Here is a 27,203-nt window from a genome sequence, read left to right on the forward strand (position 1 = left end):
GTCGACAGGTTGCCTAGCACATATGCCTCCTGAGAGTGTGCCTGAAGACTTCAGGTGAGTTTGTGTCTGCATCAATATCACCTGAAGCTCTCCAAGGGATCAGCGAAGGACTCAGTTGGCGTGATAAGATTCTCAAAGAGCTCTGCTGCACTACATACAGAGGTTTGGGTGTGCCTGCCTGGCTACTTAAGGCATCTTCCATCCAGGTGCTTCAACAATGGGCAATTCACAGTCGATGTTGCTGCAAGGCCTGCTTCTGAAGGAGATAGACAGGCTCGCTTGGCAGAGCGATGTTGACTATGCTGCGCATCTGAGTGATGCAAGTATCTGGACACCTGCCGAAGCTTTGGAGTGTCGGGCCAGTTGGTTTCCAAATTTGAGCGCTGCAGAAGTCAGTCCTATTCTGCTCGCTGCTGAAACTTTCTGACAGATAAGTCAATGTTGGAGATCACAGCTGTGGGTGCACATTTTGTCATTGTTATACGTTTTGCAATCATTAAAACTAGATGCTGCGAATGCATGCTTGTATGTGCACTTAGTCTGGACTGCAGCCAGCTAGCTCCTACACATGACCATGTACTCTTTGAAGATTCACGGTGATGCCAGCAATATGACGACATTCACAGCGTCCGTGACTGATCAATTACAAATGAGCATGGGTTCCTAAAATGAGCAATGGTTCCAAAGGTCACTGGCCACAGCTTGCCTGCTCTTCATAAAAGGTCCAGCAATTGCTAGTCAGTCTTTAAAAGTAGTGAAACAGGACAACCGGGTCTTGCATGCTGCAGCATTGTCCTGCTGGACCAAGAAAGGGACATATTTTTTTCAAGCTCCATTTTGATATCCACATATCGCTGCCAAAATAATCGGACAGCTGCACTCCACTTCTGGCATGTCCTCTGCAGCTGTGCTTGCAGGTCGGGCATTGACAGAGCCCGATTATAACCCATGCATCCCATCAACCCAACAAGCATTAGGACAAAACCGCAGCACAACAACGACCCCGCCATCTGCACACTCTGAAACCCACACCAAAAAAACGCTTGCTGCTTCTCCGCTATCTGCATCAGTTCTCGTCCTCGTTGAGCAGGAGGTTGGGAACGCCCTTGTGGACAGGGAACTGGCGGCCGGTCTCTGGGCACACCAGGGCGCCCTCTTCAAGCACCAGCTCCAGCAGCGCATGGTGGAAGCTGCGCAGGAAGTCGTCGTCCTGCAGCATCTCTTCGCTCACCTCCTCTGGCAGCCCGGGAGCACCTGCGCGCGCATGCCAGCACATGCTGCTCAACAAGGAATGCCCCGTGAGAGTGGCGAGGGCACTGGCTAACATTTTATGCCCTTTTTACATGTGATGTGGTGCATAAGGCCGCCATTCTGTTACCACGTCCTTCCAGACATTGCCTGGCGACTGTAGTGATGTCAGTGCTGATATACTGAGCTGCTCAGGAACATGATGGTCCAAATGGCAGCCCTCGCTTTTGAATTGGAGATAATGAGGAATTTGGAACGCCCATCCAAAATGCTGTATCGACGGAATGAGCAAGGCAGAGGGTGCAGCAACAAAACCTCCTCCATGCTGTACTAGCCTCAGGTTGGGCAACCAGCTTTGAGTGTACAGTGCCAATGCTGTCATCTGGACAGCGACACTGGAGGCCAGTCGAAATGAGTCCCAGCTGAGACATTGCTGCTGCCTTTAGTGGCTGTTCCTACAGCGCCCCATGCGCAGCTATTACGGCTGCTGCGCAGCTTCCGCCACACCCTTGAAGCAGTGATGGTGGCTGAATGTGCATAGGCTCACCCATGGTTGCGGCGGCTTCGCAGAGGGCCTTCCACTCCAGGCGAGGGTAGATGTGCCGGAGGAAGTCTGGGTCATAGTCTGCGTCCACCTGCTCCACCTTGACTGGCTCTATCTTGAAAGGGAAGCCGTTCTGCACGCCTTTTATGTGGCACGATAGCATGTTGTGCGTGAGCAGCTTCATCCTGCGCTAGCAGTCGCAACCAAGAGACCTTAGAATCTTGTATAAACAAAGCCAGACTGCAAATTCATGATCCTGCATCTGCTTAAGGGCCCAATAAGAAACGAAATGGCTTCCTTCTTCTGATCCGAATGGTGTGTTTTCTTAGATCTACGCAAATATTGATGGGATCTGAAGGCAGCGTGCTGCGGCAGCTCACCTACTGCTCCGGCAGCAGACTCTCCAAGAACGCCAGTCAACTAAACTGCAGAAAATATTGTTGTGATAATCTATAAGTGGGTGACTCGCTGACCAAGGTAGAGCTTCCAAAAGCTGTCTGCTGGAGGTGAACAATGGTGTTTTTGCACAGAGAGCGCTGTAACAGCATAATCAGATCACGAGTATACTTTACTTGATAAGGTGTAAGCTCGAAGTATAGATCAGGATCCCCTCAACAAAACATCTGAGCTTTCGGCGTTTTTAGTTTCGGAAAGAAGGGTTTCCCTTGAAACCCTGTCTATAGACCAACTTCACCCAGTCTCTGCTTGAAAACACCACTCGTTTCTAACAGTATGTTGTGCATAGGCATGTGAAGACGTCTCACACTGCTTTCCACAGCGTGGCATCAGCTTGCGCAGATATCATAGACCTCATCGGAATCTTTCAGCGCGCCCCAAGCTGTGAGCCAAATGGCAGGGTGGCTATTCTTCACAGTCTCACAAGTAGTCATTACAAGCTTGACTCTGGGAGCACTGAAGCGCACAGGAGCTGTACAGTGAGGAATCCTTTCCACCTATTGTATCTTCCTTTTGCTCTTAGTGGTTGGACACTCAGAGCATTTGCGAGCTATTCGATTATGTCAATTCACGTTTCACTTCACTTGTACGTTCTCCAGTAGCATTTAGGGGGCTGATCACCAGCAGAGGCTATTCACGCAGGGTCAAACGCATGGCTAGTTTGGACACCACGCCCTGCTTGAACCGCGATTCCACTCGTACATCAAGCTCAGCTCTGTGTTTGCGCAGGGTGGACTCATCCAAGATTAAGAACAACACGCTTAGGAGCTTCTTTGCTACAGCAGTAAGCATGCCACCTGACCACCTTGTCAGCCAGTTGATTTGTTGACATAGGACATCACAGTGCCTTCACATCAGAATGATAATGAATTTCCACACGTTCACTCTCACAATTCTGCAATTTGCTCCAGAGTGAGCCAGCACAAGGACTGTCTGTTGTCTGGAGCAGGTTGACTTGGGAGAGGATGTGGTTGAGCGTGGAGAGAGGATATGGAGTGAGCTGACAAAGGCAAGCAGTCATGCTTCTAGCTTTCTTGGGGTGTTTAAATTGCCAGTGCATGTGTCGCAGCTCTCGACAGTTCCCTGCAACTCTATGTGCTATTTGAACGCCTGTGGCTTTCAGCAGTGCCCTGTGGCTCATTTTGTGGTTCCCTATGCAGAGCGAATGATTAGCGTCAGGAGGCCTCATCAGCGTAGGACGAGCCACCGCCAGTCGCTGCTCGCTTGATAGCCTGTATAACATGAGGCGCACCCAGCCTCCAGCCATCAGCTCCCCGGTCTGCAGCGAGAGGCCCCCAGCCGAAAGCTGATAGAACAGGACACGAAGTTGCTTGTGTTGAAATGTTCATCTGTCAACGCTCTTCCTGTCCACTCGCCAGTTCATTGACAGAAAGGTGCAGGGCTGTTTGTAGTATATGCGCGTTTCTGACGGATCCCTTGCAGGACTTATAAAGTACATGACGGATGAGCTTAATCTGAGCATGGCTCACAATCCATTGCAGCCCTATCAGGCGCAGCGCTGCCTGCTGTAAACTGGGCCAGTGCTTTAAGCTGCCACATGCTGCTACACGTTCGTGGGATGGCAGTCTTACGCTATGTTTGACGAGGCATCACTTCAAATAACAAGCTCCAGCAGGCTGTAGCATCATGGGGAGGTTTTCTGGATCCAATGCCACATGCGTAAAACAGCTTTGGCCAGCTCCATGCATGTTCAGATCTCCTAGGGCTTGCATCGCCTGCATTTGGCCTGACCGCTGTGGATCCTTTGCCACTCCTGACTGGCAGCTACAAAGGCTGATCTTTGATACATTGCTGGGATCACTACAACATTCTTACTCACCCTGACTGGCAGACCATAAATCAGGATCAGGTTTGAAGCACTTCCAAGTCTGTCAATTTTCCGAGCAATCACAACTTGTGTCTTTCAAGGTCCACGATACTTCATCGCCCTGCAGCTTCAGTTGCGCATATTGCGCACGCAACATTTGATGCATTATGCAGTAATTGCAATGCCGCCAGGGCAAGCAAAGAAAATTGACAATTGAACACCATGAATAAGCTGGGTACCCTCTACAGCTCTAGAAAACATATATCTGATCGCATTTGGATGCAACAGCAGCAGCATTTTCATCGTGTCAAGGGCTTCTGCCTTCAGCATTGTTCAATGTGCAGACACTTGCTGCAGTTGTAGTGCCAACTTTCCTTTCATACCCCTGCCAACAAACAATGAAGCATCTCTCAGCATCTCTGGGCTTCACTGAAGTCTGCGCCATGCACATGTAATCGAGCTTTCAGTGCCAGAGCACCACGATTGGTAGCTCCTCTATAGACATGCAATGTGGCAGGCCCGCCAAGGTCCAAGATCAATGGCCAAGCGCCTCTCTTAACAGCGCTCCATGATGCTGGAATGCCAGCATGTTTTGACATCACAACGGAGGGCACAGCGGGTTTCATCAGCTCTCACCTCACTTTGCTATAGATACTATCCAAGTCAGCCTTTAGGATGACCAAGAGCTCACAGTTTCTTGTGATCTCCTTGCAGGCATCATCAACTTGCTGGACTGTCTCCTTGTCGAGGCTTTCCAAGTGATGCTTGATGGACGCAAATTTGCTCAGGCTGCATAGCACAAGTCTCAGTCTGTCAGCGAAACAACTTCAGGTAGAAAGTTTTGCTGCAAGGAAAGCTAAAAAGATGCATTTCGATGTACTGGACTTACACGCTCCTTTGCATATCCATGATCTCAGAGAGCCTCTCATCATCCACAAAGTCGTCGATGGCATCAACTGCCTGATGGGCACCTTCTACGATTTTAGATGTACTGTCAGAAGACATGCCTTGCTTTAGGGCACGTCATCTGCTTTGCAATGGCGCCATCGGTGTGAAATGTGCAAGGTCTCAGATTCTAGTGCTGCGAACCTCGGCTTTTTGATCCCTCCGCAACTTCTAACTTACAATATTCTCAACCTTGAAGCCACCTGAAGGTGGATCGATCATAGGCATAGGGAGCAAGCACGTCATTGCAGAGAAGATCAAGTGATGATGGGGGAAATTTATCATATGTTCAAAATAAATCAGCTTAGATACGTTGTCAGAAAAACTTTCGGAGTCTTCAAGCTGCTTGCAGATGGCTGTAAGAATCACATCAAATCGAAGCGGACTGGACATGTTTACCTTCACTTGCTCGAAGGCGTTGCCTCCTTCCGACTCTTGCTTGACCTGTGTGTCTTTTGCCATCAAAGGAGACAATAAATACTTTGTTTAATGCCCATAATAACCGCAAACTTTCGGTTGTAGACATGAAGTGTTCTCAAAGGCGAATCTGGGCTCTAAGTCTGGGCCAACGTGTAGTCCAAGGTTAGCACTGTGACTTTGACTCATGCGGTTGCAGGCCGCTTATCGCATTAACAGACAGTTGACTGCACATGATGTAATGGAAGTCCTCCATTGATGGTCATTTATTCAATTGGAGGTCCAATGATGAAGTACGCACTTACAGCTTATAGCCATGTGCCATGCTTCTCTCAAAGTCCCTCACGGATCGGGACCGTTCTGCATTATTGCCTGGACGTGAAAAGTTCAAAAATTTCGTTTGTAAAATGGCATGAGCGTGATGTCGTGCAGTCGTGGAAGCTCACAGTTGGACCCTATTTTCCAGAGAATCTTCAACCAGGTGACACTTTAATTGCGTCTTGTGTCGGTCATTGATCCTGCCATTGCCATCATAGGTGTATGTCCATATTTGTGCAACTGTCATGGTGTGCAGATTGCCACAGTACACGAGGCTGCATTCATGGACAGCAGGAACCTTGTCCACAGCGATAATCTCATCGGGTGATCACCTAAATCACATAGCAAATAAGAGCATTTCATTGTCCTGGCACGTTTCCTGCTGCAGTGACGGCCTGCTTTAGCTGACTAATCACCACCTTCATGGTGCAGGTATCAAAAGCGGCCAGCAGCTGACATAGCCGTCCGGCACTTTGAGCTTTGCACTGCTCCCTGGAGCGCCTGCGGCGAGATACCATCTGCGCTTAGAACCCTTCAGGATTGGCATAGCCTTCCCTGCAGCATCCAGCAACTCAAAGAAAATCCAATCAGGCTTGGCAGAAATGGGACATTCTCGCCCGGCCTTGCCTCGAAAATTTTTTTGAGAGCACAGGAGTCTTGGAAGACAGGATCAAGGGGACCCAATGCCACACCCAAAACGTGCTCAGCCAACCTGATGGGAGATGCTAGGAAAGAAAGCTTCCAAAAGCCATCAAAGCGGGCACCTTGGGACTCTTCAATCTACAAGGACCCACTAGGAAAGAGTGGATCAGACAGGTCCACTGGGGATGTACCAGGAACTTGTGAGAGGACACCTGCTGAGGGCATCTTGTGCAGCAGTGGAGCATGCCAGATTCCTCAAAAACACACAGGCAATCAGCGCAGTGACGCCCCAGCTGGCATTCCAGTGACGGCTGAGAAGAGTGTGCAGTGTGGGCCTGGCTTGACTTTGCACAGCTCACGCATGAGAAACCCTAAAGCAAGACATGCGTGGGTGCCCCCTGGCGTGCATGTCATTGACGAGACGGGCCAAAAGGGGAAGAGAGCTGGTAGTTATCCACAGGTACTACATCGAAGATGTCTTTTTAATTGCTATGTAACAATATTGCCTTTGTTACATGTGTGCACAATTTCGAAATAGAGACGACGCGTAAAGAACCCCACTGCTCAAGATCTGTTTTATCACTTATAGTCTGATTTCGACAAGCCCTGTTGCCACTCTGATGGTGGCCATGTACTGAGGTAATTGAAACACGATGTATGGTGCCTTGCAGAGAAGCCACGTGAAGCGCAAGCCTGCCCTGCCACTACTCACAGAGCAGACGGAAATAGCTCGGGCATTAAAAGCGAGCATGAAAAGATCCGCCTCTCCTACTGCCGCAGCCAGGATTGTGCATGCAGCAAGCGAGCCTCAAACCCCTGCCAGCAACCCGTCACTACACAGCACAGCTGATCAACACGGCGCAGAGGCACAGAGTGGCAGGTCCCCTGGCATCATGGCAGGAGCTGGAACAGATGGGCATTTGAAGAGTCCTACGCTTGCAAGGGCAGGCCAAGCCAGCAGGGAAGATGTGTCACAGAGCTATCACCAAGCCCCTCTGGAAATTCCAGCCAATTTTGGCAAGGTTCGGGAGAGTTTGGGATTGGGCGCGAATTCAGGTTGGGCTCAGAGGCGAGACAGAGTAAAAAGCTCAGGCGCCAGAGAGGCAGCTGCAAAGAAACTAACATACCTAGAAGATGCATCTGCTGACACTCTGAATGAGCTTGAGCGCCTAATTGAGGATCAACATTACCAGGTTTGCACTTCCATTCCTCATGTTTCTAACATTGAGTAGCAGTACAGCATGGGCGATGCTCTCATTCGCTGCCTTTTGGAACCTTTGGGGACACGTGTGAGCCACTTGCAGCATGCAGTATATGCATGAAGATACCATGACATACGCAAATTTTCACAGTACCTGAAGCCATGATACGAACGTGATGCTGTGTGCCTGCAGCTTGTGTCCAGCGGTGTGCTTCCTGCAGATGCGACTTTGCCACAATTGGACCTGTCAGAAATGCAATCTGCAGGCGGTATCACCAAGCAAGGAAGGTGAAAAGCAGGAGTAACAATCAGAAGTGCAGCCCTACACCACATGGCTACTGCATTGACAGAAGCCCTCCAGATAAAGATGTCCGCAAGTTGGCTATGAGCATGCATATCTCAGTGGTGACTCCTGGGATTTTGTGTGGGGAGATTGTGACAGTGGGTACACTTCCTTGCGGCATGAGCCTCATATTATGATGACATTGAAGCATGTCATGGCGGACTTCTGGGCCGTGCGATTGCATAAAATATGAAGTCATCTATTCGAAGTCAGGCCTGCTAATGTGCAGTCCGACAGAAGACATCTCCAGCAACATAAGTCTCTCAGGAAGGTGTATAACTAGGTAGATCTGTAATTTGATGCAGGCTGAACTGAATTATTTGCCCAATCCATGCATTTTCAGAAAAGCAACTCAAGTTGTCCTTGCACCGGTCTGGTCCAATCTCACAACCCGAGCTGTGTTCACTGCAAGCTTGCCACTTGTAACAAACGCCTGCACCATGGCTTCAGCAATTCGCTCGCCCTTCTGAGGGTCATCTGTCACAGCCACACATGTAGGCCCAGCTCCGCTGATGGTGCATCCATACGCGCCTGCAGAACCACTCCGCTTTGTTGGAACTGCCCAACTTGGGTTGTGGATTGCATTGCATTGCATTGCTTTGCACCAGGTGGCACCTGTTCTGATTCTGCCAAGAAGCAAGCAACCCAAGTAGAGTGAGATGGGGGAGTGGCAATGGGGCAGCAAATGGCCTGATCTTCATTGCCTGCTTGGGCAATAAGGATCAATTCAATGAAGGGGCACACGCCTGCATCTCTGGCGGCCTGCTTGACAGCAGCAAAGCCCGGGATGAGCGGCCCTCGGACTGGTTCCACAATGCAGTCGGAGTCCAGTGCCCTGCCCGTCAGCTCTGCATCGCCCAGCAGAATGCCTGCCACCTGCACATCACACAAAGAGGAGATCAATGTTCAGTGTCTCGTCGCTCTCTTTCCAGATGAGCTCACATTTAGATGCCCCGCCTCAATGCAATTCGTTATTGTCTATGGCACATAAAGGCTAAGAGAGGCATTCTTTGAAAATGCCTGTTGCAAGATCAGAGCAAGGACACAGCGCACCAGGGAGCCGCCCATGGCGCAGTTATGGATGGCAGAGGTCATGGCAACTTGCTTGGGCAGAACCGCGCGCATCTCGGCAGTGGGCGCCTCAAAGACGGGGTTGACCAACACAAAGTAGAGGTCTCCTGGGAACGCCAGCCGCTGAATGTCCAGGGGATTGCAGCTCCTGTGCATGCATGCGTGCTTCATCAGTTCAAATTGGAGTCTTGCTGACCGAGCGCTAACTAAAACCTCTGCTCAGTGCTCATGGTGCGGCCATCTCATATGAATATCTTTTGAAAGAAAGGTTATGCAGCCCCCTACAAGGCTTACCACAATCAGTACTCTCAAAATGGCAAGGCCACAGTAAGCAAGCTTTGTATCCTTGCAAGGCTCACATGTCGATACAGTTCTGGCTATGCTCACGTGAGGGCCCAAAGATGCACAAATGGTAAGCTCCATGCGCACAAGCCCTCCTGTGGCCCTAATCCACTGGTTGCATGCCAGCACCCAAAGCCCACCTGATGAGGATGAAGCCGCCGAGCAGTGCAGGAGCAATGTTGTCGGCATGGTAGCCACTTACAGTGGCCTCCGATGCTAGACCTGCCGGCACCAGCTGCTCCTTTGTGAGCGGCCCTCCGAACAATGCGTTCACTGCCCACGCGCCCGCTGCTGCGCTGGCAGCACTGCTGCCCATGCCGCTGCCCAGAGGAAGCCCCTGCAAGAGCTCTTCTTCAATAAGGTCCACGAGCGACATTTTTTTGGAGCTTTCAGGGGCAACCGTGGCACATCATCGGAAAGACCTGATCTGTGTTCTGGGGAAGCGAGCATAATCTTTTAGCCTTTGATATAAACACTGAAACTGGCACACAACAGTTGCACTGTTGGCGCATGTGCAACCCTGCATGCAGCATTGCCTCACCTTCTGCAGCCGTAAGGAGATGCCACAGCTGGGTTGGCCACCGAGGAGCTTCAGAGTTTCAAGCGCAGCAATGCCCACGCAGTTGTTCCATGCCTCAAGGGACAGTCGGCCGCCGTCGCCCTCAATGCTCTCGATTATAACCTTCCCCGGCTGGTCTGGCAGCACTGTGGCTGTGACTGTGTCCCCCTCCCCCTGCAATGTGGCTCAGTCATTGAGCTGGTGCCGCCAGCGTGTCAGATAATGTGTGTCCTGATTCACATGTTCGTGTAAGTAGCATTGATGACTGGAGCTTGAGCAGGACAGGCAGGTGTGCTCATCTTGACGTATACATGGCCTTGCATTCGCATAAAAGAAGCGATGATCACCCACCTCGACTGCGCATCCCATCCAGTCGAAACCAGGACCAAGATTCGCAATTGTAGCCGGAGCGAACGCCGAGGACTGCTGCAAAACTGGGTCAATGTAAAGCTTCCCTCCAGCAACCGCCCGGCAAACCACCTTTGCAGGGCTTTTCTGGGTATAGGAGAGGTTTGAAAAGCCTCTGGCTTCTCTCTCATGATTTGTTGCGAGCCTGAGGCATTGCACAGCAGACGGAAGGCATCTGCTGCGGCCATGTCCACATTGTTTGCAGTTTAATCCAGCCCCCACGGTCTCGATTCTCATGTGCAGCTCCATTGTCTGCGAGTGCCACTTTAAATTAGCTGGCTTAGAACTGAGGCCTGGCAGATCCCTACAGACGAAAGCGTGCTAGCTTGCAACAAGGCCCCATAGCGACAAGCGGCAGATCTAGGTACGAATCTGTAGATCTGTGCATGCACAAGCAAGCTGGAGCGGTATTAAGCTCGGCAAATAAAAATAAATTGCAACATTATGAATTGAAAGACCATTCAAGGACCATTGCATGTCTCAAAGCAATATCCACAGTCCCGTAAACCATCGCCGTCATTTACGGGTCTTGGAAATCAAGGTCCCAAAGACGCTTTCTCATTCTGAGAAGTCACTTCGCAATTCAGAAAACTGGTAAGTTGAAGGCAGAAGCAAGACTCTCCGATCAAGCGGTCAAAGCATAACAAACATCATGGTGCGCCTCCATATTCCGTTGATCCAGCAGTAAGTCAGTGTGATCAAGACGTCAACGTTTCCAATTAGAGTACAAACGAACAGCAATCGTTTCTTTACTTTATGAAGTAAGTGTCGCTTAAGGTTTGGACGGCGATGGACTTTATATCACCATCCGTGCTATTGTTGTCAATAACAAGTTGCTGCTGGGCTTCACACTTAGATAGAACTTGATCAGACCTTCGTGCGTATTGGATGTGAATCGATTTCCCGGCACCCCATACTTTGATCCCAGCCCCGCACTTGCCAGCCTTACCAGGAGTAGCCCTAGGGCCCGCTTCTTTCCATTCAGTAAGGGGGGAGTGTCCTGCTTTGTTCAGGTGCTTTCGACAGACATAGACCTGCTGCACCCACCAGCAGAGCTCGAGAAGCAAAAGCACAAGACGAAGCGGCTTGTGCAGTCACCAAACTCCTTCTTCATGGATGTCAAGTGCCAAGGCTGCTTCCAAATGTGAGGCGCTTTCTTTTCTTTCCCAGCAGACTGCACATAATATATAATTACAATTTTGTAATTATATGTTATTACTGCCTGCTTGCTGTACACCTGCTGATCCTGGGTGCATTGCTGGCCCAAAACTTTGAGGGGCTCACTGGAATTACCTTTGCTCAGCAAAGTTTGCTGTGCAGCACGACGGTCTTCAGCCACTCGCAGACAGTGGTGGTGTGCAGCAGCTGCTCGACTGTGCTGTGCACTCCAACCGGTGGTAAAGCTCGCCTGACAGAGGGTGAGGAGCTCATCACAAAGACCGCACACGTTGAGACTTGGATCTCACTGCAACTGCCTCCCTTCATGTTGTCCTGATGCTTAAAGGCATGTACAGTCCGATCAGGACACACGCAGCTGCTGCTCTATGTTCTAGACACTGCATGTTCTCTCCAGGATTGTGTGGCATCCATTACTGTCATGCATCAGGGATGCTGTGAAACATTCGTTGTCGTTATGTTTGTTCCTGTGTGCAGGCTGCTCCTTCAGGAGGAAGGGCGATTGATTGTTGCTGCTATGAAGATGGAGCTGTTGGCTTGCATATCCATGTGGGCTCAGCGTATTGCTGCGGAAGCAAGATGGTGCCTAGCGGCACTGTACTCTAGCTAGGATGTTGCTGCCTGTGCTACCCCATTTCATGTAAAATAGTGTACACCTAGGGAACAATCAGTGTGCACGGTCTTGCGAATTATTAGGTACAGAAGCAAACTTGTAGCCTGAATGGCTTGAAGTCTCCAGTGTGGGATAATAGGTTGTATAGATCTAGAACTGTGTGGATTGTCATGTGTCACTCAGTCTTTAGGATCTGCGATGTGGAATTCATGGGTGCACCTTGTCTTGACAGGAATCTTGTCAGCACCATGATATCCACTGTGGTATGTTGTCGCAGACTGTACTCAACCCTGAACAATTCGGCATGGGTGGAATCTCACTCCTTTTACAAAGATCCAACATTTTTTGTTTTCTTTTGCAATGGCATTTTAAACTTGATTGAAAGACGCTGCTTGGCAGGCGCAATTTTGGGGTTGCACAAACTATAACGATCAATTCATTGCGTTATTGATAGAACTGCTACAGTACAGCATGCTGCACTGTGCAGGTCTCGAGACAGATATTATGCAAAAAGTCGGCAGCACATGTCACGGCAGCCAGGAGGCATCCTCTCAAATTGTGTGAACCTCCCGCAGACGCAACAGTGGCAGCTTTTTCGCTATTCTGGCATCATCGTGCAGGCAAAATCTTGTATTCCATGCTGGCGATCCACCAGCTGGAACATTACAAAGCTACACTACCGCTTAAAACTGATTGTGCTCAGTCTCCTTTCCGCCTGAAAGAGCAGCCTGCACAGGACACACAGATCTCTCTCAGCAATCTTTCTTGAGAGGTCAAGAGAGGTCTAGAGAGGTCAAAAGCTGTGGTATGGTTGTACGGCAGAACACTGCAGCACTTGTGTATTGCAGCACCTCATAACAGAAAGAAGTCCTTCAATGTTGAGCACAGACAGGCATCTCTCCTCAGGCACGGGTGAACAGAAAGAACATCACCCTCAGTCAGACGAGCCTTGCCACCCGTGGGGGTGCAGAGGACGGCCGAGCAGCTGCTGCACACAACCACGCTTTGCGAGTGGCTGAAGACGGTTGTGCTGCAGGGCACATACCACTTTGTTTCAAAAAACTGTATGCAACACCCTTGATAGCCACGATCGTGATCAGCAAGAATTGAAGATGCCATCTGCACACAATAGAGCACCACCGACAGGACACGTGCAAAGTGGAGTACATCGATCAGCAGTGCTGGGGAGAGTAGGGCCAACTCACATCTGAAAGCACCCCTGGCACTTAACGTCCATGAAGAAGGAGTTTGGCGACTGAACTAATCTCTTTGTCTTGTGCTTCTGCTTTTCCAACTCTGCGGGAGGGTGCAGGAGGTCAATATCCGTGGAGAGCACCTGCGCAGAGCAAGCTTCTCAGATTGAGCTGTGCACCAGCAAAGCATCCGACAATAATTTGGTTGCATTGTGCTTCACGCCGCGGCAGCACTTCGTGCAAAGTGTGCCAAACTTCAGTGGGAAGTGCAGAAAGATGGACAACAGGACTGCGCAGAGCCCAGACCGAGGACAGGCACATCAACACGGGAATTGGCGCAACTCACCATGATGATCGATCACCGGTTGCGAAAATGCTCCTAAGCTGTATGTGCTGGAAATGCTTGATTGGAAAGTGCAAAGCCGCCGTTCTAGAAAAACTGAGAGCTGCTGCCTAGATCGACGACCCCTGAGTCAAACCCCTTCATTAAAACCCTACGATGTCTTTGCCACCTGGCGTGCCTCGTCACAGCATGCATGTCGGTGCCTAAATTGGCTTCCAAGGTGCTCGCCGAGGAATTTGGACGAGGTCCTTTGAATTGAACGAACACATTTGAGGCATTGACTAGGTAGTAAATGTTCGTACGAACCGTGAAACAGGTATCTACAATAGTTGAAATGCCTATCTCACAATCACAGGTCGGGTTGTGTCAGTTAACGGAAGGTGTGAGGGCATGCCAGGCATTCGTTGGTGCCACAGACGCTGGTCAATATCTTCGGACTTTGTTCCGGTTGTCGCGTTTTTAGGAGCGGCATTCCATCTGGTCTGGTGAGGCCCTTCCTGTCAGCCTTTGGCATCCCTGGGTGTCAGTTTTAGGTCTTCATCGGAAATCTCATTGAGGCGCTTACGTCCTGATGATCGCATCACGTCCTAAATAATCTACACGTATCTTTTTATACCTGAGTGGCGCAAATACATAACACCATGCGCTATTGATATACCGGGTTGCTCGCGTGTGGCCAGATGACTACTGTTGTGCGCAGGATTATGATAATCATCATCTTCCAATTTGCATTGGCAAAACCAGCAGATTGCGACAACGATGTGAGCAGCCGTCACTATCTGGCCAATGTGTGCCTTATCTTCGGCAGCTACTCCGCTTCTTTTCTGACGGAATGCGCCATGATCCTGGTTGGGCTCAGAGGTGCGAACTGCTTAGGAACATCCTCGTGTACAGCTTCGGGGTACCGATGCTTCACCTGGACTTTCTTCATCAAGATGTGGTGTGTCCTCATCCCTGGTGTAGCAACACCTGCCTTGTAGAATATGCGCCCTTTCTTAAAGAGCGTTCCTGGCACGGTGATTGCAGCAAAGAAGGACCCCCTGGCCGACGTATTCTTCTTTTGTACTCCAGGCACACCCCTGGAGGTTTCCAAGCGCCGGTTCATGGGCCCCCTTGTGGACCTGCAGTTTGCCCTGTGGACCCTCCAGCTTGGCATTGCAAGTACGCATGAGCACCCTCAACACTCGAAAGTTACAAAATTGTCATCCGGGTCCAATTAAACATGGTTTCTCCAACAGTACCAAGGATGCTGCCGGCATCTTGTCATGAATGGCGGCACCTGTGTGAGCAGGCAGGAAGGTATACAGAGTCTTGGGTGCAGAAGCTCCAGATGAATGCAATGTCAGGATGCCAGCACTGAGCTTCATTCGTATCTTATGAAAGGGGTGCTGCAGTTTATGGGACGTGGGTGGTTGCGGACGTGCGCCTGAGGCTGCCTGGCGATGCCTGCTGGTTCATCTACAACCGCAAGACTGCTGTCCACTTCCTGGTGTACTTCATGTGGGTGCATCTTGTGTACAACTGGTGCGCATCTGCGGGAGTTCACTCTGCAGAAGTGGGTGTGATTGCCAGCACGTGTACTGGCTCTGTTGCTATGTTGCTACACTCCTTCTCAAGCAGCTGTTTGTCTCAAAAGCGCGTGCAGTCCCTCAGTTAATCACGCTTCTGAGATGGGGATCCTGCAGAGCAGAAAGGCATACTTCCTGGTTTGCAATTTCGTGACTTATACGCTTCCTTGCTGTTGCAGGGCTCGAATTTTCATCATCTATAACATTTTCCCCACGTTTGATAGCGTCCGGGTGAGCTCAAAATCTTTGCCTTGTCGCTGCACAGCATGATGTGAGTAGTGCCGCTATACATTGGGCGCACGTGTACCTGGCAGCCTGGTTAGCCTGCAGACTGAGTGCATGCTGCAGAGCTGGAGGAGGCGGCTGGCGTGTGTAGCAATCATCATGCGCTCTCACGAAGCCTTGGCCAGCCTCGAGGAGCGCTTGGGGTGTGTATTTTCAGACAATTTAAACACCCCATCCAAAAATGCAGCTGAGACCTTTAGATAGCTATTGCTGAGGCTTTGTGCTGAGAGGAATGTGTGTGGTAGGACCCGGCGATTGCATGAGATCTCAGAGCTGTATGCGGCCATCATCCGTGGTGTGGACCTGACACCCACAGATCAGATGGATGCGCTCATCCTGTTGAATGGGCTGCAGCAGATCAGACGCCTGACACACGTTGTTGACAAGCTCAAGGCCGCCCTGGGCATTCCAGCAGGTGTGTTACAATGCTCTCCAGTGCATTGTGCAGTGCTAATCAAGATCAACTGGTCTAACAGTTGGTCAATGTTATGCTTACACCATCTAGCCAACCCTGCCCTTTTTGCTGCCCTTTCTGAACGCTGCACCTTGTGAAAGTGATTTTTCAGCTTCTTCAAGCGTGCCTGAACAGCGATGAGCTGTTTTTCCGCTACCCCAGATTCATTGTTGCCTCTGTAGGTCAGCATATGCCGCTGAAACTCTTTGTGACGGTACCTTTTGTGGTGTGGCAGAGGAAAGGCTGCCTCCAGATCTGAAGCCAATCCCGGAGCTGGCAAGGCATCTCAACCAGCAACACAGGAACGACAGTACTCGTCAGCCTGACAGTCCTGAAGCAGCATTTGAGTACGCTGAGTCCATGGAGCAGGGTCGAGCGGCCAATGCTGACACGCGGTTGCAAAGCTCCCTTGACACAGCACACTGCCTGACCCCCACAGGTGGGTTTGCAAGGCCATAACGTCCTCTTGTGGGCTCATATTTATATTCCTTCTCTTTCTTATACTCTCCTTGCAGCATCGCCAATGCCTCCCTGTGGTTTGGTTGCAAGGAATGCTGGACTTCTTTTGAGCAGACAGCGCTGTCACTAATTGGTGTCAGTTGCTTCATGTCTGGAAATGACTCAGCATGTGTCCAATTCATTTGGACAGGGTATGCTTCCATCATTGCTCAAGAGATTGACCCTGCAGAGGCTGCTGATATCTACACAGGTGGTCAACTGTCCCTGTGGCACCCACATGTATGTGTTGCAAAGACAGATCTGTTTTCGTATGCAACCCCAGCAGGTCATTCATGATCCCTCTCAGTCTTGACCATGTATTTATTCCACAACTGAGCGGTCTGGTGTGTGTGCAGGGCATCATGAAACTGTGCCGAGAGAAGAGCTGCGTGATGCCAGCAACTTTGTGCGCTTTGCCATGGCCGCCTACAGCACCCAGGCATACACCTGGCAGGTGGGCAGGTGACCAGTTCCGCCTCTCCTGCCCTCGGTGAGCTATGCATACTGTGTGCATGTTTTTAAGTGTTTGTGCTGTCAAACGCTGGTGATACATGAGACCGTCGGTACATGCCACTTACAGAGCAACAACTTCGCTGCAAATTTGTGTTGGGCACCCTGTGTCTCTTGCATGAAAGAGTTGACTTCAAGCTGTTCATAAACTACTGCCAAAGCGATAATGTAAGTGACAAGCCCCTTGCACCATCGGCTTTGCAGCTACTGGAAGGGCATGCTGCAGCTGCTGTTTGGGCGTCGGTGGCGGGCGTCGCGTGCGAATCTGCTGAACAGGGACCACATCCGCACAGTGGGCCAGCGCGTGCAGTATGAGGCCATCCTGCGCCTGGCCCAGATCGACGACACCGACCTGCTGTACTTCAACATCAGGCGCGCGCTGCTATAGCTCCCCCTGTTATCACACATTTGATTGGTTGTGTGATCGCAAGTCCAGTGCTTGGTGAGGCCGCCGTTCTTGGAGGATTGTTTCTCACGGAACACAGCAGGAAGCTGCCTACCAGAGGCACTGTGTTGGGCTGCGCCTCTTTGTGCCAACAGTGTCTTGTGCGGAACCCAGTAGGCACCAATAAATAGATGGTCTTGTCTGGTGACTGCTGCGGATGCATGCAGGGATGAGCCGCTGGGCACGCTGCCGTACATCATAGCGCTGGACAGGGTGAGCCGCTCTGTGGTGGTGGCCGTGCGCGGCACCTGGAGCCTGGCCGACTTTGTGACTGACATTGTTGCGGTGCCCCACGAGGCCGACTGGTGGCTGCCACCCAGCCTGCAGCAGGTGCCCTGCTCGGATGGACATTCCTTCTACCTGCACTTTGCTGCCATATATCTGCATGCTGTGCTGTGTGAAATTGACAGGCGCTGTGTGAAGCTGCAGACTACCTACCGTAGCACTGATTTGCAGCCCTGAGTCCCTGGCTGCACTATTTGAGTCCTGGCACAGCATGCCGATCTTCACTTACTTCATTGTTCTTTTTGCCAGCAATTTCTGAGCGGCTTTTTCTTGATGCCAACCCCATGCCTAGAATATATGATGTTGTGTTGCAGAAGCAGCAGCAGGGGCGGATGGAAGGGGTGTACGCCCACTCAGGCGTGCTGTCCGCGGCAGCGACGATCTGGAAGGACATGGAGGAGCATGGCATCCTGTCAGTGCTGCTCAGTGGCAACAGATCACTGGACCAGCCGTCAGGGCAGGACATGCAGCAGCTGGGCGAGGGCGGTCATGCCCGGGGGAAGTACGCGGCTGAAATAGCCCGAATGGGCCTGAAGGGGTATGTGACTTAAGTTGAAGAGATAGGCCTCCCTGCGTATGTCTATCCTGCATTACAAAGCCATAGAAATATTGTTTAGAGCATATTCAGGGTACTGCCAAATCCTTGCATGGCGGTGTCTTGACACTTTAGAGCACCTCATGCCTGTCGAGGTGATGAGAAGGCATAACAGATGACTCACTGGTATATTAACTACAGGAATTTGGTGTGGTGCAGGGAGGGGTGGAGGCTGGTGGTGACTGGCCACAGCTTGGGGGCGGGAGTGGCCGCACTGCTATCCCTTAAAATGCTGGATCAGTACCCAAGTGCGCTGTCATCTGCATATGCTGAGCAGGTGCTGTGCGTGGCTATGCATGCCAGAATATGCTGCCCTCCCGTGCAATCATGCTGCATCTTTGGGAGCTCAGTGCAAGAATTGGCTTGTTGCAGGGCTCAAGTGCTGGGCATACTCCCCGCCCGGAGGCTTGGTCAGCCCCAACCTGTCGCCCATCCTGGCCGGCTTCTGCTGCGGCGTGGCAGTCGCGAAGGACAGCATGCCTCGGCTGACCCTGAAGAACCTGGACCGCCTCCTCGATAAAATGATCGTCGCCCTTGCACGCAGCAACATGCACACGCTCAGGCGCGAGTTCATCCTGTCCTTCAATGCACACCCGTCAGTTGTATAAGCACTAGTCATTGCTTCATGGAGCTGTGGAAGCTGCTGCAAACTGTACTGTCTCATTTTCAGCATATGCATGGGTGTGTCTGCACTGCATAGCGACAGTCAATGCAACATGCGGCATCCAAAGAGGGCTGAGAGCATCTTTTGGCTTGATAAATCGGAGAGTCAGAGCTTGCATCAGGGGTATTGAAATTGTCCAGTTCAGCAGGATACTGCTGGGCGCGTTGAGCAAGAAGCGGAGGAGGAAGCGGCTGAGGAAGCTGTTCAGGCCGCCTGACGAGGTCCCCGCAGAGGCGCTGCGCTTCCTGTGCGAGTGTGTCCACTCCCACAAGACCTTGACCTCATGCTGACTTGCATGCCCTCTGAAAGGGCTGGGAAGCTGCACTGCCCTGTCACATGGAAGGCACAATTGAGAAGTCCAGTGATGACTGGCTGCTACGCTTACAATACACACTTTGTGCAGGTTTCGGCGGCACAGCGCAGAAGTGGACCCGCGCAACTTCCGGGAGATGTTGCCGCCCGGTCGCATGCTCTTTGTGCGGCGCCTGAAGCGGCTGCGCAAAATGAGGCGGCATCGTGAGAAGTGGCAGATCGATTGGGACGCAGTCCATGTTGCGCCAGAGGAGATTGTGCGCGAGGTGAGCACCGGTCTCATGCTTTTCATGAGCCCCACATGACTCCTCGATTAATTTTATAATTTACTTGACTTCATTTCTGCCGCTGTGGATCAGCTCGTCCTGCAGTTGCTTCTGCTGCAGTCTCCCTGGACTCACCAAGACGTCATTATTTTTGCAAGTGCAAAGAATCCTCGTTTCTGGGAAGATGCTGTCAGACCATCGGCTGCACACTCTCAACGAGGCAATCAAGATGGCAGAAGGTGTCGATCCAGACGAGTACACGCGTGCCATCCAAGCTGCAAAGCTGCCAGATCAACAGGATCAGGGAGATAGTCCTCCACCAGACACCAACCGCGAGCGCATGGGATAGACTCTAATCGGATCCGCTTGCAATTGTGTATGAATTTGTACATGTGGATGTGTCCATGCCGTGCAATAAAATATTCTATCCAAGGCTGGTCGCCTTGATGACTGTGATCATTTACATTGCACCAAACTTGTACTACCTAGTAGGAATTTTTGTCAAGCGGTGACAGGGCAGCTAGCTTGTGGCAAGGGGATGTCATGCCGCTGCTGGTGGCGCTCGAAGTGAATGCATGCGGTTATTGCTTGCAATATATGCCCCGGCTGACGGGGGCGGTATAATAACTGTGCACGGTTGACTGGGTCTTGGATCTGGCGAGTTCAAGAAGGAGTAGGAATCTTACCGTAGGAATGTGCCAGCATTGAACTGCAGCTTTTCAGCAGGACGCACCTTGTCTTTTGGCAGGAAAAGAGTGTATTAACACCAATGAAAGTAATTGCTAGCACGTATCTGCAAATAATAATATATTGTAGATCAGGCAAGTGCAACAGCAAGGGGTGTACATTGAATTGGCCACTGCTGAATATTGTTGATGCCGAGGAGTTGAAGTATGGCAGAGGCTTGCAAGGTGTACACATGTTGGCTTCAATTGTTGTGGGCACTGGCCGGGCCGGTGGCACCTCCGGCAAAACCGGTGGCCCTGCCTCACCTGATGCATTCAAGTGTAAACATACAGGTTTTTGGCATTTTAAATGAAGGGATCTATTCTAATCGAGTTGACGTGCACGTCACTGGTACCGTAGTCACTACCAAAATGAAAGGTTGACGAAAAAAGCTCAGTGGAGACGGGGGGCATCGATCCCCCTACCTCACGCATGCGAAGCGCGCGCTCTACCATTTGAGCTACGTCCCCGAACAGGTGCATCTGAGTCAGAAGTCGCTCACTTGCGGTATATATACTACTTTCTGCTGCTGGTGCTGTGCCAATCCAACAAGATTGGCGGAAAACTCCAGAGATTAGGTACCTCCAATTATTGGACCAGAATATACTCAGAGTGCATCTTTGCGTTGAGGAGGTGTTCGTTGCAGTGATTAATCGCTGCGGGAGTCAGATAAAAGGCCTGCATCCTACAGCTAAAGGATGGATCCGCTCGCAGTCCTGCGCGGATTTGTCATAGATAAAAAACTTGACCAGGTGGTTGAGTCCCCAGATGGTAGTCGTATTCAATTTGGGGATCGCTACTCGTTCCCAAAGGTATGCCCAGATCTGCGATTTGACACTTGTTGGGAATCGTATAAAGAATTGGTGTCATATACGAGCTTTTTTACCTCCTTGGAAATAATGCAGTCCAGATTGATTCACGGGATGTTGCAGGATGTGGCAACTGCGTACAAGTCTCAGATGGGTAGAGGAGATCTGTACCCTTTGAGCTCTCTAGTCTTCTTCATGAAGAATGCCAGAAAGGGGGGTGATCTTATCAAGCTAGCCAACCAGGCAGGCGTGAAACCTGTCACCTTCATCGACAGAAAGGTGAGACTGCTGTTTCAGGCCAATCAATATAACAGAAGAAATCCATGGGAATTCCCAAGAGTGTGGTGACCTATGGTTCCTGCGCTGCCTGCAGGACTTGGAGGCGTACTTGACAGGAGAAAAGGAAAACTCGGACTACATACAGCTGCCAACAGATGACATCATAGTCCCCACCACCACTGGTAAGGGTGTCCTGTTGATTGGTCAGCCTGATGGTGTGTAATCAGACAAGGACAGCAGGCTGACAATGGTAGCCTCTGCTCCAGGGGAGCCAGCAGATGACAAGGGAGCGAAGGCGCTGGCCGACTTGCTGGGGAGGGAGCGCTCGCTGCGGGATCGCAACACTCAACTGCTGGTGCCCGGCAAAAGCTTTGCCTCAGCGCTTACTATCCTGGCCACTGTACAGGTGCGCTCAACGTTAGGCATGCTTTTCTCTGCACAATTATTGAGGGGTATGGAAGAACTGGATAAATTTTGGCAGGCTCCAGCTGATCTGTGCTTAGTCTGCATGTTCTCCGACCCAGGTTTGTTCTTTTGCATGTTTGTCTTCAAGTCAGGCCATTCCACCAACTACTCGCATGTTCTCCAGGGTTCAAATAAGCTGTGCACCTTTAGGAACTGTAGAAACAATGCTGGTGCCGTGAATCAAGCTAATGTGCTGTGTGCCCTGTTCAGAAACGCCAGCAGGAGAAGGAGGCGTCGCGCAGTGGCACCGCCAAGAAGCCGAGGAAGGAGGTCATTCCTGTCATGCCCAGCAGACGGTTTGATCGGCCGGCGGGGGAGGGCCTGGCAGCGATGGGGATCGACGAGTACAAGGGGCAGCAGATTGACGCATACGGCGCGCGAAAAAAGACCGGCGACGCGGCTTCAGCATTGCCGCCGCTGCCCCCGCCACCGCCCCCGCCGCCAGCGGACGACAGGCCACCGCTGCCACAGCAGCCACCTGCACATCGCAGCCGGCACCAGTCCTCACAGGAAAAGCACAGGTTTGCAGCTAGTCAGCAAGCTATTGGTTGCTTGGTATCCTGACCGTCACTTGTGCCTGCTTTGAGTGCTGCCTGTGACCCTTGCCATTTTGATGGGATAACGAAATTTGAAGACTTTCCGCTGAATGCATGCACAGGCCTTCATCATCTGGGCGATCTGCTGGGGCCGCGCACAAAAGCCAGGACAAGAACTCCATGATTGGCGCTTCTCCCATCATCATTGTGCCAGCTGCTGCCACTGCCACCATCAACATGCTCAATGCCAAGGTGCGTGACCAAGGACCTGACTGTACCTGTCCGAAGATGATTGTCTGCCTTGCAAACAGCAAATTGCGATGCCCACATGTCACGCCTGAGTCAGAAGGCTGAAGGCAACTGTTGTATGTGTGCAGCTGTTCCTGGAGCAGGGCACGTACCGATCTCCGCAGCAGGTGGCTGACGAAGGCGGCACAAACAGCAGCACTGAGACATTCATGCGCACCATCGGACGCACTAAGCCCGTGCGCTACCGTATCGTCAACAAGGCGCCCGAAAAAAAGAGCTATGACTGGAAGCGGGTTGTGGCAGTCTTTGTGTCAGGGGCCAACTGGCAGTTCAAGGGCTGGCCATTCGAGGTGAAGCTTCTTCCCTGCTATTCTTTGCTGTGCTTCACAAAGTGTGCACCTAATTTGTGATGTGCTGTAGTTGGAATCCTGTACTCATTTGGAAGGATGTTGTGCAGGGTGCGGAACAGGGTCACTTGGCTGACACGTTGTCGCGCATGCTGGGGGTGTACGTGGGGCTGAAGGGCGAGGTGATGCCAGAGAACATCAAGAAGTGGAACGTGCTCAAGGTGAGGCGCTTGCACAGACTTGTTTGAATCTCTACTGGATCCTATTAGCATTCTCTGGTCATTGCTTATCTGCAGTTCTGGATGCAAATGCTGGCTGGATTCCATGCTGACGGGAGGAATGCTTGCAGGTTGAGGTGCCCAAGGACAACCGCCACCGTGACCGGCCCATCGTGCAGGACATTTACACAGCGCTGGACAAGTTCCTGGCCGCGCACCAAAGCCCCCTCAGATACTGAGGAGACCTGCACACTTTCAGGATGTACCATTTGGGTTGCTGCTTTCTTCTTTTGTCGATTGCAGTGAAGGAAGCATTGCTGGACACCGTGCTGTCCTGATGTGAAGCCGCATACTAAATTCGTAAACTTGACCATGCTAAATCTAAAGCGAGCAAACCCTGAGGCCCTCATGACCACGTCATCTTGATAGGCATGCTTGCCGAGACAGTCCTGTTGACTAAGCTCAAAGTTGCGAAAGCCACTGAGTGTAAAACATGCTGGCTTTACATAGCGCTGGAAGAATTTGACAGAACTAGTTGGCAGTACTGTATCGGCCGGCTTGACCTTCCACGAATGATGGCAATACTGGGTGTTCTGCGGAAATCTTGCATTCAAGAGCTGGTACAGGCCAGTATATGGAGTCCGCAGCCTTCCCAAACTCATCGTTATTGATCCTTCAAAAAAGTGCCTCCTCACGATTGATGGGCTGTAAGAAGCTTTGAAGAAGAGTATAAGAACGTTAAAGAACTATAGTATTATATATAGTAATTAGTATCATAAGAACATTCAAAAAAGTGTATGGGATATTTCTACAATAAGAGGTTTTAAGGAAGAGCATTCGGAACCGGCAGACTTCATCCATGATTTGAGTTCTCCACCCTGAACATGTACCCCTTGAGTGGACACTGAGTGGACCTGCCTAAATAGGCTGCATGCTAGGACCTGCACCCATGTCAGGATGCGAAGGGGAAATTTGTGTCATTTTGCCAGAGGAACAGCTTGCAACAAGTTTGACGGTCCCGGAAGTACCTGCTGTGTCAGCAAATGATGACTATTGATGAGTAGAGGAAAGGAATATGCTGGTATGCAATAAACGGTAACTTGAACCTGAAATAGGAGCTGTTGTCCTAGAACTGTGACTTGTGTGGTCCTGGTGCTGAGACCTGTAACGTTGACCTTGTGTAATAAAGCATCCGTGTTATCTAGGGAACGGCCCACGGTGGGGGAGCGCACGTTTGGCCTCGCTGCAGGGAACTGTCGGATCAGGATGAGCAACCCGGTATCCCGGTAAGGTGTATGCGTGGTAGAGAGCGTCGTAAACCTGGACATGTAACTTTCAAGGAGTATTTTGACGATTTAAAGCACATCAAGCAGTTGCAGAACTTTCTTGAGCACGCAAGGATTTTAGCTACTGAGTACGCCGGGAGTACTACTAGTAGTCGCATCGCTGAGGTTAATAAAACATATTTTCCTTCGGAGTGGGAGAATGATTCCCGGCAACAAGATTCACATCGTGGTCAACAGAGCTACCAACCTCCTCCTGATCCGGAGTACTTTGAAGCCCAGCAACAATACTTCAACGCAGAGCCATTGCCGAGGGCAGGCGGAAACATGGTTTATAAATCAGCAGCAGCTACAGCCACGTTTTGGTGGCAGGCCGAACGAGTTGCAGCTGCCTCTTTGGGAATAAACTATCACAGACCCCAAGCCCAAGCACCAAGGGAGCCTCCAGCTCCACCAAGGTTTTGGGAGCACGACGATTGCCGGACAAGACACCAGCCCAAGCTAGACACGACAGGCACAAGAGCAAAGGGCGTAGCAGAGCTACTGCCAACTCTTGAAGACAGCCAAGTCTGAATAGCCGTACCGTGTGCCATCTTTGAGCCCTGAGAGGAGGCCATCAGATCACAAGCGTCCGATCCTTGATCAATCCAAGGCACAGCGATTGTTGCCCAGCACAGAAGCAGGAGAGCTCGATCTTGACGAGACCAATATACATCAAAGGCCAGCAGTAGAGAAAGTATCCAAGAAGATAAAGCTATCTAAGCCAGAGCAAGCAGAGAACTTCTACTTTTTTAGAAAACAAATGGGAGCAGGCAATCCAAGCTAACTCCAAGACAGCGGAGGAGCAGAAGTAGCATTTGAGCCGAGTTGCACGTCAAGCCGAAGAAGAGATCAGGGGTCAATTGACACTTGGAAGCCAAGGAGCCTTTTGATGAAATCGCGCATACTGTCAGCTCTGTGCAGGCCAGTGGGGAACAGGCCAGAAGTGCCATCAGTAATACTTTGGGGCACTTTGACGCTCTTGACAAAGACGCGTCAGAGTCCGTCAAGAGTACCAAGCACTATGGGGACCAGAAACTTCACACATGTTTCCAAGGAACTTCACATCTGATGCCAGTGGTGAAGCGTTTGTGCTGTGATTGTGAAGTAAGGTGATGTGGACGTGAAGCCGTTGTTACAGTCACTAGGAAGGGGTTGGGACGCCGTCGTGAAGTCAGGCCGCCAGCGGCCTAACTTCACAACCAAGTTTGAAATGCCGGTTGTGACCCTGTTGCGACGCGGTCGTGACGTCATTGTGACGCAATTAAGGCTTTTTTACGACCGCACCACTCACTTCCTAATGACTTCCAAGCCACTTGCAAGTTTGAGGGCACGTGTGAAGGATGTGGGAAGTAGCCATGAAGTTATTGGGAATAACGCCGGATCGGCATGCATCCCGTGAAGATCCTAAAAGGTTCACATTCGGATCCAAAAATGTTGCATGCTGATGTGGTAGGGAACTGGATGTGAACAGGTAACCGCCGCGTGTGATGTCGTAATGGCTTTATTACAACTTCCCTACCAGTTCCCATACAATGAATCTGTGACCCCAGTGTGAAGGGATAAGGAATTGCAAGGTTTACACCAAGTGTTTTGGGATTGGGGTGTCCAAAAATGGACCCCCGTTTTAAGGGTGATCTTGGGCAATTTCGATGTGTTGATCACGCCTACGAAGTCATAATTTGAAAATTCGACCTCCTTGGCTCTCTATAAGGCCTCAAACATGGTTTCAGGCTAGGATTTGCATAGGGTTGGCTCTAGCTCCTCAAAAGGGGGGCCTATGGCATAGTGGAAAGACTTGCAATGGGACATATACATATAGGGCTTTCATTTGATGCATGTCTCACCAAAAGTTGCAATGCCGTTTTGGAGCAATCACACCTTGAAAAAAGTGATCATTTCCCTTCTAGTCTTGTGGAGCCCCTAGCTCCTCCAAAGGGGGGCCTATGATATAGTGCAAAGGCCTCCAATGGGACCCACTCATATTTAGGGTTTAGGGTTTAGGGTTTTTATATTTAGGAGTGTAAGGTTTAGCTAGTCTTCAAAGGCCATTGTGGAGCAAGAAAGGCTTTGTCTGTGTGCTATCAAGGCTCAAAGCCTCCATGTGTGACCAACACTATAGGTTGAGGTGGGGCCTTGAACATTGGAAGGCCCACAACCCATAGAAGCATGGCTAGGCATGATGGTAGCATGATGGTCGATGAACCATGATGGGCATCCCATGATGGGCAGAGGTCAAATAGCAGCTATCCTCCGCCACCAATCCTCCAATAGCGGCTATTCAAGCATGCATGCAGCCAAATAGCTGCTATTGGGGCTCCTGCAGAGGCATGTGAATTTGGCCAAGTACTGAAGAGGTTTATTAATAGCGGCTATTCAAGCATGCATGCAGCCAAATAGCTGCTATCGGGGATCTGCCTAGGTACTGAAGGGGGCTACAATAGCAGCTATTCAAGGACCCATGCAGTCCAATAGCTGCTATTGGTGATCTGCCTAAGTACTGAAGGGGGCTATAATAGCGGCTATTCAAGGACCCATGCAGTCCAATAGCTGCTATTGAGGATCCGCCCGAGTACTGAACAGGTTTGTTAATAGCGGCTATGCATGGACCCATGCAGCCAAATAGCAGCTATTGAACCCCAGCACGCCATGAATAGCTGCTATTTGGCAGCCAAAAGTACTTTTTGGCCAAATGGCCTTGGCAAGGCGTGGCCTCTTGTAGA

At 50.9% G+C, this 27,203-nt stretch overlaps 8 protein-coding genes and 1 non-coding gene across 9 annotated transcripts; 4 read left to right on the forward strand and 5 right to left on the reverse strand.

The window, feature by feature from the left end:
* Nucleotides 1–809: 809 nt before the first annotated feature.
* On the reverse strand, nt 810–2,364 carry COCSUDRAFT_22008 (Trm112p-domain-containing protein). Its single transcript, XM_005651488.1, has 3 exons — nt 2,173–2,364; nt 1,796–1,982; nt 810–1,254 (listed from the first exon to the last, which is right to left on the reverse strand). The coding sequence occupies exons 2-3, from the start codon at nt 1,974–1,976 to the stop codon at nt 1,067–1,069; spliced, it is 369 nt and encodes a 122-aa protein (XP_005651545.1). The 5' UTR covers nt 1,977–1,982; nt 2,173–2,364; the 3' UTR covers nt 810–1,066.
* A 156-nt stretch (nt 2,365–2,520) lies between these two features.
* On the forward strand, nt 2,521–3,796 carry COCSUDRAFT_32328 (hypothetical protein). The gene is made up of 4 exons (XM_005651489.1): nt 2,521–2,727; nt 2,978–3,032; nt 3,198–3,257; nt 3,409–3,796. The coding sequence occupies exons 1-4, from the start codon at nt 2,642–2,644 to the stop codon at nt 3,415–3,417; spliced, it is 210 nt and encodes a 69-aa protein (XP_005651546.1). The 5' UTR covers nt 2,521–2,641; the 3' UTR covers nt 3,418–3,796.
* Nucleotides 3,797–4,025: 229 nt separating this feature from the next.
* COCSUDRAFT_52519 (hypothetical protein) lies at nt 4,026–5,367 on the reverse strand. Its single transcript, XM_005651490.1, has 3 exons — nt 4,966–5,367; nt 4,713–4,865; nt 4,026–4,461 (listed from the first exon to the last, which is right to left on the reverse strand). The coding sequence occupies exons 1-3, from the start codon at nt 5,079–5,081 to the stop codon at nt 4,410–4,412; spliced, it is 321 nt and encodes a 106-aa protein (XP_005651547.1). The 5' UTR covers nt 5,082–5,367; the 3' UTR covers nt 4,026–4,409.
* A 2,927-nt stretch (nt 5,368–8,294) lies between these two features.
* Nucleotides 8,295–10,559, reverse strand: COCSUDRAFT_11972 (homoserine kinase; the record flags this gene model as incomplete). Its single annotated transcript, XM_005651491.1, has 6 exons — nt 8,295–8,484; nt 8,685–8,818; nt 8,996–9,161; nt 9,496–9,692; nt 9,897–10,088; nt 10,266–10,559. 6 exons carry the CDS (start codon nt 10,557–10,559, stop codon nt 8,295–8,297), a joined length of 1,173 nt encoding a protein of 390 aa, XP_005651548.1.
* Nucleotides 10,560–10,900: 341 nt separating this feature from the next.
* COCSUDRAFT_27353 (hypothetical protein) lies at nt 10,901–12,412 on the forward strand. Its single transcript, XM_005651492.1, has 4 exons — nt 10,901–10,977; nt 11,336–11,466; nt 11,643–11,740; nt 11,976–12,412. The coding sequence occupies exons 1-4, from the start codon at nt 10,975–10,977 to the stop codon at nt 12,002–12,004; spliced, it is 261 nt and encodes an 86-aa protein (XP_005651549.1). The 5' UTR covers nt 10,901–10,974; the 3' UTR covers nt 12,005–12,412.
* Nucleotides 12,413–12,415: 3 nt separating this feature from the next.
* COCSUDRAFT_22016 lies at nt 12,416–13,708 on the reverse strand. Its single transcript, XM_005651493.1, has 4 exons — nt 13,651–13,708; nt 13,317–13,447; nt 13,044–13,141; nt 12,416–12,839 (listed from the first exon to the last, which is right to left on the reverse strand). The coding sequence occupies exons 1-4, from the start codon at nt 13,651–13,653 to the stop codon at nt 12,811–12,813; spliced, it is 261 nt and encodes an 86-aa protein (XP_005651550.1). The 5' UTR covers nt 13,654–13,708; the 3' UTR covers nt 12,416–12,810.
* A 922-nt stretch (nt 13,709–14,630) lies between these two features.
* Nucleotides 14,631–19,878, forward strand: COCSUDRAFT_39938 (alpha/beta-hydrolase; the record flags this gene model as incomplete). Its single annotated transcript, XM_005651494.1, has 15 exons — nt 14,631–14,808; nt 15,042–15,171; nt 15,395–15,446; nt 15,564–15,643; nt 15,746–15,915; nt 16,190–16,393; nt 16,809–16,914; nt 17,167–17,319; nt 17,575–17,737; nt 18,007–18,230; nt 18,447–18,535; nt 18,660–18,882; nt 19,073–19,198; nt 19,355–19,529; nt 19,714–19,878. The coding sequence occupies 15 exons, from the start codon at nt 14,631–14,633 to the stop codon at nt 19,876–19,878; spliced, it is 2,238 nt and encodes a 745-aa protein (XP_005651551.1).
* Nucleotides 19,879–20,652: 774 nt separating this feature from the next.
* COCSUDRAFT_t16 lies at nt 20,653–20,725 on the reverse strand. The gene has a single exon. It is a non-coding gene; the product is annotated as a tRNA-Ala (tRNA).
* Nucleotides 20,726–20,890: 165 nt separating this feature from the next.
* COCSUDRAFT_46313 (CDC73-domain-containing protein) lies at nt 20,891–23,664 on the forward strand. The gene is made up of 9 exons (XM_005651495.1): nt 20,891–21,067; nt 21,188–21,343; nt 21,438–21,525; nt 21,610–21,749; nt 22,019–22,329; nt 22,467–22,596; nt 22,722–22,943; nt 23,051–23,161; nt 23,290–23,664. The coding sequence occupies exons 1-9, from the start codon at nt 20,954–20,956 to the stop codon at nt 23,395–23,397; spliced, it is 1,380 nt and encodes a 459-aa protein (XP_005651552.1). The 5' UTR covers nt 20,891–20,953; the 3' UTR covers nt 23,398–23,664.
* The last annotated feature ends 3,539 nt before the right edge of the window (nt 23,665–27,203 follow it).

This window comes from Coccomyxa subellipsoidea, assembly GCF_000258705.1.
Source record: "Coccomyxa subellipsoidea C-169, whole genome shotgun sequence".
Classification (NCBI taxonomy): domain Eukaryota; kingdom Viridiplantae; phylum Chlorophyta; class Trebouxiophyceae; family Coccomyxaceae; genus Coccomyxa; species Coccomyxa subellipsoidea.

Excerpts from the sequence above, each read along its gene's own strand:
- COCSUDRAFT_46313 (XM_005651495.1), top strand. The coding sequence starts at position 20,954 with ATGGATCCGCTCGCAGTCCTGCGCGGATTTGTCATAGATAAAAAACTT. Across the intron at positions 21,526-21,609 it reads CATAGTCCCCACCACCACTG|GGGAGCCAGCAGATGACAAG; the intron begins GTAAGGGTGTCC and ends CCTCTGCTCCAG. Across the intron at positions 22,330-22,466 it reads TCCTCACAGGAAAAGCACAG|GCCTTCATCATCTGGGCGAT; the intron begins GTTTGCAGCTAG and ends ATGCATGCACAG.
- COCSUDRAFT_27353 (XM_005651492.1), top strand. Across the intron at positions 11,467-11,642 it reads TGCCAAGGCTGCTTCCAAAT|CACGACGGTCTTCAGCCACT; the intron begins GTGAGGCGCTTT and ends TTTGCTGTGCAG. Across the intron at positions 11,741-11,975 it reads TAAAGCTCGCCTGACAGAGG|GCTGCTCCTTCAGGAGGAAG; the intron begins GTGAGGAGCTCA and ends TCCTGTGTGCAG.
- COCSUDRAFT_32328 (XM_005651489.1), top strand. The coding sequence starts at position 2,642 with ATGGCAGGGTGGCTATTCTTCACAGTCTCACAAGTAGTCATTACAAGC. Across the intron at positions 2,728-2,977 it reads AAGCGCACAGGAGCTGTACA|GGTGGACTCATCCAAGATTA; the intron begins GTGAGGAATCCT and ends GTGTTTGCGCAG. Across the intron at positions 3,033-3,197 it reads GGAGCTTCTTTGCTACAGCA|GTTGACTTGGGAGAGGATGT; the intron begins GTAAGCATGCCA and ends TGTCTGGAGCAG.
- COCSUDRAFT_52519 (XM_005651490.1), bottom strand. The coding sequence starts at position 5,081 with ATGTCTTCTGACAGTACATCTAAAATCGTAGAAGGTGCCCATCAGGCA. Across the intron at positions 4,866-4,965 it reads ATGGATATGCAAAGGAGCGT|CCTGAGCAAATTTGCGTCCA; the intron begins GTAAGTCCAGTA and ends TGTGCTATGCAG. Across the intron at positions 4,462-4,712 it reads AGTATCTATAGCAAAGTGAG|GGGTATGAAAGGAAAGTTGG; the intron begins GTGAGAGCTGAT and ends GTTTGTTGGCAG.
- COCSUDRAFT_22008 (XM_005651488.1), bottom strand. The coding sequence starts at position 1,976 with ATGAAGCTGCTCACGCACAACATGCTATCGTGCCACATAAAAGGCGTG. Across the intron at positions 1,255-1,795 it reads CGAAGCCGCCGCAACCATGG|GTGCTCCCGGGCTGCCAGAG; the intron begins GTGAGCCTATGC and ends ATGCGCGCGCAG.
- COCSUDRAFT_22016 (XM_005651493.1), bottom strand. Across the intron at positions 13,142-13,316 it reads TGCCAGGGGTGCTTTCAGAT|CACAACCGTCTTCAGCCACT; the intron begins GTGAGTTGGCCC and ends TGTGCCCTGCAG. Across the intron at positions 12,840-13,043 it reads CAAGGCTCGTCTGACTGAGG|GCTGCTCTTTCAGGCGGAAA; the intron begins GTGATGTTCTTT and ends TGTCCTGTGCAG.